The 13401-nt window shown below is 36.0% G+C and overlaps 1 protein-coding gene across 1 annotated transcript in view; it reads right to left on the reverse strand.

The window, feature by feature from the left end:
- LOC144467996 (glutamate receptor ionotropic, kainate 2) overlaps nucleotides 1–13401 on the reverse strand; it is a 211558-nt gene that overhangs the window by 66211 nt on the left and 131946 nt on the right. Inside the window, exon 8 of the mRNA XM_078177070.1 lies at nucleotides 5883–6035. Within this exon, the coding sequence (XP_078033196.1) occupies nucleotides 5883–6035 (153 nt within the window). The remainder of the gene's footprint in view (nucleotides 1–5882; nucleotides 6036–13401) is intronic.

A 13401-nucleotide genomic window follows, 5' to 3' on the forward strand; every position in this document is an offset into this window, starting at 1 on the left:
AAATTAATGATGGCCCATAAGTGTCCTTGTGGGGGACCATCACGAAGATCTTCGGACGCTGGTCTCGTCGTGGACCGCTTGGATTACCGACAAAGTTGGCTGGTTTACTAAGGAAATTATCGAAACTCGCTTTCGGTATAATTGCTAGAATTTCCTAATCCCGGGCTAATCCGCGATACAGAGCACCACCCAGGACCGGTCTAATTAAATAGCTAACAGATAATTGCGAAATCGGAGCGAATTAACGTTCCGATACGAGAAATAATATATTATGGACATTAAGGAACCGTTCGAAAATCCATCGAAATTTTACTGGTAAAACGTATAAATCGTTTTATTAATACGGCTTCAAATGTATCATTCGTGTTTAAAAAATTAATGCATGCAGAACGGCACGTTATTATTTAAACGACAAGAGTTTTCCAATTTATTTTTTTATTCGTGATAACGCTATTTTATGGTAGCCTGAATTGTACAAATTCTTCTTATTTGTTCAATCCATTTAATAATTATGATTGTTTGGGCCGAAAGGAAAATCATTTTGTCTAATAAACTATTTCTTGTTTCTTCTGAATTGTTTTGGTTAGCAAATAAATTGTTCAAATAAATTGTTAATTCGGTAAACTTTTATGGAAGTAATGCGCGAACTTGCGATACATTTAAGAAATGTGTGATAGTTATTTAAAGAATGACGCGTTTCAGAGACTAACAGTGACAAGTTACATTTATAACTGCATTATTAACTGTTAGAAGTCATTGATACTCTGTTTGTATTTTACATAGGAAAAATAAAATTCATTTCTCGCATGCCATTTGTTGAAGTTATAACGCATAGCATGATATTCGGAGAATTTATTGATTTTATGTGACGATATCATATTCGTATTTCATGAAAAGATGCATTGAATTTCGTGAAATATTACAACCATGAAGGAAGTCTTGGTTTTTGCACGAACCACTAAGAAACCGGCTCTTTTTCGCCAGTAAATCCAGAATTAGAGGTTGCAATAATACCAATTACTTAATACGAGCTGGTTGTATAGTACTCCTTTCATCTCTGTATTTACCATTTCAACTGTTCTATTTACCTTATCCGCTGTAACGTTAAAGTATCGTCGTACAAACACGAGTGACTGGGGAGAATGTCCTCCGGCAAGTAGTAATCTAATTAAAAAAAATCTATGGGAACTCGAAGTTCTCGAATCGTCTAAGACGGAAAATTAAATGTACTTTTTCTTTCAACTAGGATCTTCCTCAAACAGTTTTCAATTAAACGGCCGGAGAACTGAAGTAACACAAGAACGACTGTACAGAGAGCAAAGAAATTGTTAGTTAAACGCAAAGCCCGTTTTATCTTCCTTTCTGTTTAGCTCGCGTTATTACATTAAGTGAAACCTGCTAATAGCGTGTTTTAACCCTTTGCACTTGGAGCCATTTTAATTGTAAATCTGAAATAATTTTTCTGGTTCGTTGCATTTCCATTCTATTTAAGAAAATTAATTTTTATGCATGCGAAATTTATTCTTGTGACTCTTACCAACAGCTTTACTACTTGACAATTTTTTAAATCCTAAACCTTATTGTTGCAAAAATTATTTTGGAATGAAATAGAATAATTTTAATTGTGCCTTAGAGTCACCACTCGAGTGCAAAGAGTTAATAATACTTATAAAAATTTTTGTTGGTAACAAATAATATTTAGAAATTATATTTCTTTTATAATAGCCATATTATTTGAACTATATTTATACAGAAGAATTTAATTTTGAAAATTTTATATCGTCAGTCGCAGATGACTGACTCGGCTCAAAGGGAAACTATAATCTCAGGAGTAAATTAAGAGAGGTACCGCTAAATTGTCTTTGAATTTTCAGTACAAAAGAAATTTTTTAATTTTTTTCTAACTGCATCGTATTTTATTTTTGGCATAATCGATTATATTATTACAATATCCGTAGAATACGAATGGAATATGATGCGGTTATAAAAAAGATTGTTGACCTTTTGACCTTGAAGTTCATGGTTGAGGTTAATTTCGCGGAATCTTTCTTAATTCAATTTCTACCCATGGCAGTCGTGGCACATAATATTATTACACCTCGTATTTGGAAGCAAGGTCAAATGGAACATAATTTAATATGAGTATTCCATACTGCGTATGTTTGATGCGTACGCAATCACAGTCATTTACGCATGAAAGCATGTACCTTACGTAATATACAGAGCACGCTATTATTGCCAATAAACGAAGTGTAATTTACATTGCAATCTCGTGACACTGTTAATTCTGGGTTTAATGAAACTTGTACGTTACACACAAACAACATCATTATGTAAAATACTATACTGCCTCATGCATACTTCAGATACATAGCAAAATTTTATTCAAGATATAAATTTGTTGCATTTTGCCAAATTTAAGTCAAAATTATGCGAATAATTATTGATATTTAATTATCTAATTATTTTCCCATTAATTGTACAATACAAATTACTACGATGTAACAGTATGGAAATACGGAAGTTTAAAGTGACTATTGTACTCAGCATGATTGACACTTGAATCGACCAGAGCTACATTGTGCGTATCGCGGTAAAATTAAACGCATAACGAAGCAAAACTATTCGCATCGAATAAAAGAGCAGAAGAGCACGTTTTCGTGCACTATTTTAAATAAATCATTCGAGCTTCGAAAGCGAAAATCGTTGCTCGCGCGGAACACGCGCTATTATAAAATATTGATTGAAATTTATAGAAACCGGTTTTCAGCTGGTCCGACGTCTATACACAAAGCGGCCGTTTGCTCGCGCATTATTATGCTCTGATAGGTCTAGATTTGTAAGGCCGGAAATGCCTCGGATCAGAAATTCTGGACATTAGTGGCGGCGAACGAATCGATACGCGAACAATACTTGATCCCGCGCGAAACGTCAAGAATAATATCAGTTATTCGGGCGGCCATTATTAGCCCTGTTATTGCGTTATGTGATTGTTTTGTTAGCAAGCGGACCTCCACAGTAATTAGATGCACTTCTGCAATTATAGTTGTTTGATTTAGTCATTTCCGATTTTAACGAGATTGTTCATTATCGAAATCGTGCGGTGTACGAGCTTTCGTTAATCCACCCGGATCGAGTCGCTACTTTGATAACACCGATCAATATGCGTGCAAACGTGCTGAAATAACCATTCTATCACTCAGTGCATTTAATAATAACTTGATGACGATGTTCCTTTTTCTCTTCTTCTCACTTCTTAACCCTCTTAGTATCTGTCTAAGTCTGTATCTGAGCGAAGTGTTTAAAACTCGTTTGACGAAGTTTGATAAAGTTTCGGAAAGAAATTGCAAGAATTTTCAAAAGTCTGATAAATAACAAATTCGAAAAGGGAGAAGAAATAAGGAATGAAATCGTTGTTTAATAAAAATATTACGAAAACTATCTTTTCAACAATAGTCAACAACGATATATCGTTGTTCAGTACTAAGGCGGTTAAATAAGCGTGGCTATTTGGTAACAATTATCTGTTAGAATATTAAGGAGTCATAATTAAACGGTACATTTGAAATGTATTATACTTGTAAACACGAAATGTCTGGTAAAACAATGCTGCTAATGTGCGAGATACGTTACACGAGATAATAAATGTATGCTGACGGTAAGAACATAGTAGGTAAAAGCAACTGTAAGCTTCGTAGTCCATTAATCACTTAACAGACCAATTTTTAGTGTATTTAAGTACACGCTGCCCGAGTAACGGTCGAGGTAAACTATTAAAGTGGTTAAAGTAATTGCTATATCAACTTTATCTAATATTTATCGGGTCCTAATAAACTTAATTATGCAAAACGTACTGTATTGTCAGGTTATATTAGATGATGTCAGGTTATGTTACGTATTAAATTTTTTCAAAATTCAAATAATTTTAACGTTTATAATTTTTTCTCAATGTGAATCATAATTTATTCTGTCTATAAAGAGATGAATACGAAATGATTCGCAAGTATGACTGCCACTGGCATCTGACTGATTATTTCGCGTACTATAATTCACGACTGAATCGCAAGAAAGTGGATTAACGTAAACAAGAGGGTTGAGACGTTTCCTTCGTAAGCTCCGGTTTCCTCGGTTATTCGTACAACATTGTTCCTCCGACATGTGAAGGTATTGCATTACATTAAATTCCTTTTGGAGAAGTTAACTGCATTTCTACCCAACTATTTCTGAATATATTACGGAATTATTTTCATATCTCGAGACTGTAATCTCGCACATATTCGGAAGAAGTATTTCATTTCGAACGATAATATATGGTTGCGAGTATTTTCTATGGTTTCCATAAGATTGCAGTGTCGAAATGTCTATAAATATTGAATGATATTTAAATGTACGCTAAGAAACTTTGCAGGATATTCGAAATCGTATCGTTGTGAAATCTTTTTTGACAATTTGCAGTTTCTAATATTTTACTTCATAATGGTAAGTGAAACTTGTAAATGGTCTAATTTATGAACGCAATGCTAATAACATAATAATTATTAAATTAAAATATTAGTGTTCTTTTATGATCTGTTAGTGTTGTTATATTATTTTATTGTTTGTAACCATCGAGTGAGATCACATGATTTTGTATGTCACTCTATTCAGCCTTTAAATACATCATGCCAGTCATTCTTAGCGCCCGATGCGGTTTATTGTTAAGTATTTCATTTTACCACGTCACAGAATCATATTTATTAAAATGTCTAAATGCAGCGAAATCGTTTTATCGTTTGAAATTCTTTCAATTATATTCGATTTCAGTCCTCAGACTGTGCATTGTAGTAAAAATGAAATACTAGTATTCTGTGACACGACATTTGCACGACAACCGCCGAGGCTGGTACTTTTATCACACATTTTATGCTGTCAAAGAATAAAGAATTCTGGAAGAGTTATTCTACTGGTCGACGTGTAACACACAACAATGTACCAGTTTTTATACCGGTTATGAAAAACGTGTTTTGTATTGAACTTACTGGATATACTGGGTGGTTCGTTTAAACGTTTCCACCACCTTAATATCTCCTCCATTTTTGATGTTACAAAAATTTGTTGTCGGAGTTTTCAAATGTATTGTAATTAAGGTAGGATCACAGTTCTAATGATAAGATGGAGATCATTTTGCGTCCAATTGATGCATGCCATATAGATAGGTATATAAGAAATCTCCGTAAATCTACTGTTAATATCGCTTTAGCTGAAGGCACTATTAAAGAAAGGATCGATCAGCATTGACGGCTAAAATGTTATAAGTGAAAGAAAAATTGTTCTCTTTTAATTCAAATAAATATTTTTTAATTCAACTATGCATGACTATTAACACCTTGCACTATGATTCCTTTCATGCTGTGTTAATTAACATTTATTCATTCTTAATACTTTCTTTAATAGGACTAGACAATTCCTATTTCTCGTATTGTCTTCATTTACTCCCGTTTCTGTACTTTGATAACAGAAAAAATTAAATTTGGTTTCGATTTGAAATAAATTAGTAATACTAAAATTTAGTAGATCATGCATGGAATCTTCATCATGAGTCCGACTCGTTATTATAGTGCAAGAGGTTAAGAAATTAGACATTCCATTTGACACGGTCTTTTGGTTGTCCGTGTAAACAGGTTGCAAAGTATGATTAATCTTCGCTCTCCGCTACCTAAGAGAGTCGAGTACGAGAATCCCGTCATCAAGTATGGAAATATCGAGGCGCGCGACACGGCCGTGTAGGGAACTGGGCGCCACGCGGCACGGCGTCGCGGCGCCGCGACGCGAATTAGGGAAGATTACATTCGCCGCGATTTTTTAAAGAACTACCGTTGCAAGGGGCTCGGGCAGAAACTCACCGAGTTTATGTAGTTGATGAGAGACAGCCCGCCATCCCAAGGGTGCTCGAGCTCGCAGGAGATGTTCGCGGGCCTTAACGCGTGCGACTGTTCCAGGGTCCTTAATCCCACGGCAAACACCTGTACGCTGTCGTACATCAAGGCTGGCTCCGCCTGAAACGAAAACGAGAAAAGAAACGAAAAGAACGTGCATTCTCTATCCCTCCTTCCTCCCATCTTTCTCTCGGCGCGGTGTCGGTCATCGCGGAGCGTCGACGACGCAACGAGCAACTCGCGTCGCGAGACACGTTAAATATTTGCGCGGACCACCTCTTTCTCCGGAGGACCGTTCACGGAGGAGCATAAATTATGCGACGAGTTCAAATCACTTTTCACGAACGACACGGCCGGAACCGCTCCAGAAATTATTAAACGTTCCAGGAAAAAGTTGCTTGAATGGTCCGGAACGAAAACCGTGGTTTAAAATCGCAAGGGAAACGGATAATTGCTATTAACAGATGATTGTGAATTATCCAGACGGTTTAACTGACGTTTAATGCTGGGCGATATCTCCTTTTACCAAGCACTGGAGAAAGTTTCTCTCTGGTTCTCATTCGTTTATATTCACTTGAGGAGATTCACATTCGACGACAGAAAATAAATTCGCTGCTCTTGATCACTCAACAGTTCATCTTTATTAAAGGTATCAACTTATTATGTATAAAGAGTTTGGAAATGAACAGAAAATTAAATTACGCATGAATTACAGAGACGCGATATTAATTAAATTGCACAAACTATTCGACAACTTTATTAAATTACTGTAAACTTGCAACTACCATCGAACAAATTTCGTTCAAACCAAATACCACACTGTGCGACGTCAGATCGTTCGCAAATGTTGCAACCGTATCTCGCAACGTCATGAAAATAATCTAAGCTTCGTCAGCTTTCAGCTCCGCTGGAGAAGAGCCTGAACGCATGACACCGTCGCTATAAGAATGTAAATGCGTTTCATAACCTTTTCTTGCCTCCGCGTAAAATTAGATACATTATTCGGTCTCCCGCTGGATCCTCGATTCGGAGAATTTGCTCAATCCTTTTTATCTAGATTAAGATACATTATAAGGTACATTTTGTCAGAAGCGTAACTAATCGTATTTATTATTTATTGTTTTCGAAACTGTAACGAAACTTTGGCTAAAATTCATCCCTCGTGGAAACTGAATATGGTTCATCTATCTGTTATAGTAACTCTTTTTTTCTAATCATTTAATTAAACTATCCCTCTAGCATTAATCATTTCATAACTTCACCATGAACGATAGTCGTTGAAAACATATTTGTCTGTTTTCATAAAGACTACATCATCTAAAAGCTCGATTAATTGCTTAATTAACATTTCTTTCTGGCTAACAACCCTTTCGTGTTTCAAATACTCGTAACGAGCTTGACACAACATTATGGTGCAAGAAGATTAGTGTCCACCGTTATCGCTTTGACGTGTTCATTTGTTAGTGGACTATATTTTGTATATTTGTCACATCATGTACTTCGGTGGTTTCTACAAAAGCAACATAGAAACGGTATAGGTACGCTGATACATGTTTCAACACAATTTGCGTATTCGCGATCGTAATATACAAAACTCGTTCGCGTATCGCGCGTGGGGACAGGAGGAGAACGTCCAATTAGAGGCAATATTTTCGTGTTCCGAATGGAAATACGACTCATCCAGTAAACAGCGTTAAATCAATGAGTTTTCGTTTCTTATTTTTTCACGCGCCGCATTTACATAATTCCAAATGTTAATAGCGTTGTTTACGTGACTGCATAGCAATGAGGTTAATATTGAACAATGAATACTCCAAAATAAACGCTGGTAAACAATTAATTTGACGCAGCTACTTCGTCAATAATTTATTGTATTAACGAATAATAATAAAGGTAATTAGCCGGTTGTACAACACCATTATGTTTCATGTCATTTGAATTAAAATTGTAAATTTAAATATTTTAATAACTAACGGCAATTAGAAACGTATTCGTCAATTTCAAACGTTTCGATTAGTTGTTAATTCTATAATCTATTAGTTGATTTCATTATAGTGTTAGAAGATTGTTATTTTTTACACTCGTGAACAAATTTTCTCATTTCAAAGCAGTGAAGTAATGCGCGAGAGTGCAGCGCCGGAGTCTATCCCTTGTATTCGTCATCTGTCTCAGGAGATTTCTTCCTGTCTTTGGACACTGTACTTCCCACACGACGATGGCATATATTGCAATAAACTGAGCCGGCCAATAGCTTCTTTTGGGAAGCTAAGGCCAAACGACTTGGTTTGATCGAAGGATATACGAGTCGAATTAATTTCCGTCGTGTACCACAAACCACCGGAATTTCCCCAAACGCGACGCTCACCCTCTCTCTTATTCGCATCTTCGATCTCTATTTTACATGCAGACGTTCCCGAGGCGCATGTTTGTCGCGGGCAAACACATACAAGAAATATCGAGGCGGCTGCCTCCTCCTCCTCCTCGTTTCTGCCTTCACTTCCACGTTCACCGGCCTCCTCAAACCTCGGGGACGTCCCGGAGCTTTGCACCGGAAGCCGGGATGCGCTGCCACCGAATTTCTTAATCGACTTCGGGAGACGTTCGACCAAGCCGCGGAAGTTTTCTGGGAGAGCGTGTCTCATTATCGCCACGGCGCGTCGCGCCGCGCCCTGCGAGCTCCACGGTAATTAGCCTCGTCAACCGTATTACCGAGTCGAGCTATTCCACGAACAGCGACGGCATCGCGGGTGCTGTTTCGCCCGTGAATATCGCGGCAAATGCGATCGGACGTTTTAAAACGCGGCGACGTAAGGGCGAAGGCGCGTAAATGCATCGGTAATAGGGAAGCTCTTGATCGAAATTAGTGGCGTGCCTATTTACGATGTCGTGAGAGAGTCCCCCCCGTGGTTCGTAATAAAAGGGATTGATAGCATGAATCTTCAGGGGCGATATCTGCACGCTGGATTGACTCCGATAGTTATAAACTGCGGATTTAATCTCTTCAGGGATACTTTCACGTATGTGTACGTTTAGTTTTCTTAAAATTATAATTATTCTAAGAATATGGAAAATGAGAATCAGTTGATAAACTATTCGCTACAGAATCCCTTAGTAATGTCGGAAAAACCTCATCGAATGAAATGAAATGGATAAGAAAAAAAAAAAGAAAAAATTCAATAGACCGTTTCTTATTATGAAAATTCATCCCTAAAGAGGTTAACCCTTTGCGGTCGAGTGACGACTCTAAGGCGCCGCTAAGAATGATCATTTCACGTTTCAAAATAATTTTTATCTTATTCATTTATATTTAGAAAGTTGTTAAGAGCTGCTAACTGTTGCATGAGTCACAAAATGCAATTCCATAATATATAAAATGGTCAAAGTTATATAAAATGGCAACTCTACAAGTCTAACCAAATGTCATGGATTTTCACTTAAAATGGCTCCGACTGCAAAGGGTTAAATGAACATTGCCACACCATTTTCGACTTACTTAAAATAACAAAGTATGTATTTATCTAATTTCAATTTCGTGTAAGTGACTTGGAAAATGTTTACTTTGCATGAAAATTCAGAGTCTACTGATGAATATTAGATAGATTGTCAGGTACTGTTAACAGTAGCTAATAGATATTGAAGATATCGGAAATTATGGTAATATATAAAACATCGACAATTAGACGTCGTCCTTAAGGGGTTAATTCCGTCTCGTATTACACGATAGTACACCCACTTTCAACACTTCAGATTCATTACTTGAATAATTTATGCAACGTGTCTCTATCACGAAATTTTAAAACAATTCAACAACAATTTGTCGACTCAAATAGGTTTTGTGGAAGCTTTTCTGTAACTTTGAAACTTTATTCAAAGAAATTGATAGAATTAGTTTTATTGAAAGTATTTCCCATCGTTAGCTACGACTTTTCCCCATCTTTCAGGCACCATACTAATGCCACGTCGAAGAAAATTCTCGTCTTTTGAGTCGATTCAATTTTTGGCATCTTCGTAGGAAGTGAAGTGCTGCTCGTCCAGACCATGAATTATTAACCGGAACAAGTGATACTTGAAAAGAGCAATATCTGGTGAATACGGCGGGTCGGCTAGGACATCCCATTGAAGCGCTACCAAAGTGTCCTTGAGGACTTCTGCAACATGTGGCCGAGCGTTGTCATGTTGAAAGATTACTCTGTCATGTCTTTTGACATATTGGGGCCGTTTGAGCTTCCATTCTCGGCTCAGTTGCATCAATTGTTGTCGGTAACGTTCCTCAGTGATGGCTTTGTTAGGCTGGAGTAGCTCATAGTAGATCACTCCGAGCTGATCCCACCTGATGCACAGCATTTGCTTCTTGCCATGAATATTCGACTTTGCCGTTGAAGTTCAAGCATAGTCGACCCTACTCCACGATTTTCTGCGCTTTGTGTTGTCGTAGTGGATCCACTTTTCGTCCCCCATCACGATTCGATGCAGAAAACCCGTCCGATTTTGCTTTTGGAGTAATTGTTCGCAAGTGAAAAAACAGCGTTCGACGTTTCTTAGCTTGAGCTCATACGGAACCAAATTTTCTTGTTTTTGCGCCATACCCGTGGTTTGGAGATGGTTTGAAATCGCTTGTTGAGTCACTTCCAAGGTTTTAGCGAGCTTCTTTTGAGTTTGACATGAATCTTGGTCCAATAAAGCCCCCAACTCGGCGGTTTCAAACTTTACTGACGTCCCTTCGCGTTCTTTGTCATTGATGTCAAAATTGCCATTTTTAAAACGCCGGAACCATTATGCACACGTATTTATTAATGGAGCATGTTCCTCATATGCTTCACACAGCAATCGATGTCCATCAGCTGCATTTTTCTTCAAAGCAAAGCAAAAAAGCAACGCTTCCCGCAAATTGTGTTTGATGCGATCAAATGATTCGAAAATGATTCGACACGATTTAACACTATTTATGTCATTCGTTGTAAATCCCTCAAAACTTATTTGTATTCGCAATAACTTTAAAAATACTGACTGTAATGAAATTAACTTAACTATTTATCCGAAACTTACGAAATCGTGAACGTCACACGTGTTGGATGTCTTCATTAAAAATTGTTTAATATTTTTGGCAGCTTATGTCGCTCTATGTAAAATAGAGGTAGATTGCAAGAGGTAGAACAAATGTAGAATGTAGAACGAAATACATGTAGAATGTAAAACAAAATACAACCGTCATTTCCCCCCTTTTCTTACGCCAATTTTCTATGTTTGTTCACACGGGCAGATTTTATTTCTCATTTCAATAAAACATGATATTTTATCGATTATTGCGATCGCTGATTCAATTCAAGAATATTTTTCTGTCTGCGATAACCCATTGGCAATATTTTATTGCTGTTAGTTGAAAAATACCACAGCTACGTACCATTCGTCATTTCCATTAAAATATTCAGTAAATTTATCCGCTTGAACTCTCTCAATCTCTGATGGAATACAACGCGTTTTGTTCACTTGTATTATCATTCTTCTCATTATTTTTCGCACGGTTTTATGAGAATACATAACATATTATTTCGTTCCTGATAATTGCCGTAAAATGAAGACAATTTATTAATATCGTCACTGAACTGTCCCTCAAAGTAACAATCGAGGCAGGAACGGTAGAAATCGGATGTTGCTGAATTTTTGCAGACGAGCATGAAATTGCATTGATTGGATTTTAATAATTTCTTTAATACTGCGCACAAATGACAAAAATATCAGGTGTTGTAAAATACTTTTGTAAAAATATATTTGTTATTACAGCGGGGAAGGTATTATTAAATGTTCGTGTTTTATGTAATTATTGTTGGTACGCTGAGCTGCATGAAAGTGTTAAATTAACAATCATAATATACATCGTGTAAATATATGGTAAAATGTACTTTTATATTTCGATATAGAAAATTCCATTTAATTAAGAGCCATGTTCAGTCGTAACAGAAATGGTCACTTCTTTGTATTTTTGCTGAAATGGCTATGTAAAAAATGCAACAAGATTCTTAAAATACTTGACATCCAGCACGTGATATAAGGAAATGTGATACAGATATGTCATTGCAATATTAATCAATAGCGATCTTTGCCTATAAAAATGTTTCAGTATCTTCCCCGGAAATAGGCTTTGATCATTCTCCTTTCAGTGATTTGATACTCAGTGTTTTGTAAAATAATTACCGACAGTCGACCACTAAAATCTCCTCATACTTAAAGCAATTAAATTAATTGAAGCGAAACTAGAGCATTAACATTTATCATAGGGGGTGGCAATTGAACTCTTTCGCATCTGAAACATTCTACTCAAATTCACTTTGTTCAAATATATTACAGTAAAAATGAATTTTGAAGATTGGTCAGAAATTAGTGTCAATAGTGATATAATGTGGTCGAAATTATATCAGAAAAGATCATTTTCGCAGGGTGTCTTTTTTGCGTACAGTTTAGATGCTTGTACCGAGTTCCTTTTAGCTTTTCCATAAACAAAAATATATAAAATAGAAGTTATATAAAAAATATATAAAATATATACAAAAATATATTGTAATATTATCATTCAAATCAATTTCTTATTTATTTCTTAAACGTACTGATTAGAGCTATCGAAAGAATAAGAATTTGTATTAATGTCTACTATTTATTGTAACCGTGTTTACAGTCATCCGTCAAGATTCAAGAACACTTTCTGAAACCCTAGTAAGACTTATGTCATAGTTATTTTGCTATTTACGTCAACTGTCTTACTCTCTTTAATTTTTCAAATTCGAAGTCACATCAAGATCATATCACCACAGATCGTTGGATTCTTCTTCGCCTAGGTTATTATACAATAATGATGAACATATATCATTTTTTTAGAAATATTTTACTGACCTTAAAATTTCAGAAGATAAATATTATGCTGAACTAAACAATTTGTTGAAGGTTATATCTTCTGAAATTTCAAGGTCAGTAAAATATTTCTAAAAAAATGATATATTCCGAATCAACCAATGTTTTCCTCGGATGTTTGAATTACTTGAGGCAACCTGCATAGTTAGTTATTATTTATAAGTCTTGCATATTTGAGACGATTCATTCGGGCTATAATTCACAAAATTTCAATGGGAGATGAAAAGAATGTTCTATAGTTCACAATTATTTTCTGTCTATGAAAATTGTTTCCGGGAAGGGAAAGTCGAAAGGTGCGCGTTTTCTTTGTTAAATGCTGCGAATGCCATGTGTTGCGATGTTTAACTGCATTTTCGAAGCAATAGAGTAGCTAAATGGGTTAAACCTACAATGGGCTTAAGGAGCTAGTTCTAGTTGTGTTCTCTATAACCGTCGTTGGGAAAGATTTCCTACAATACAAGATTAGTAACCTCATTTTTCTATTCTCATTTTGTAACTATTTCACAGCTTTGTTTTTGTTACGGAATAAAGGCATGATACAATACAGTAATGTTTAAATACAGAGGTTACACAATACAAAAGT

This window comes from Augochlora pura, chromosome 1 (assembly GCF_028453695.1).
Source record: "Augochlora pura isolate Apur16 chromosome 1, APUR_v2.2.1, whole genome shotgun sequence".
Taxonomy (NCBI): Eukaryota; Metazoa; Arthropoda; class Insecta; order Hymenoptera; family Halictidae; genus Augochlora; species Augochlora pura.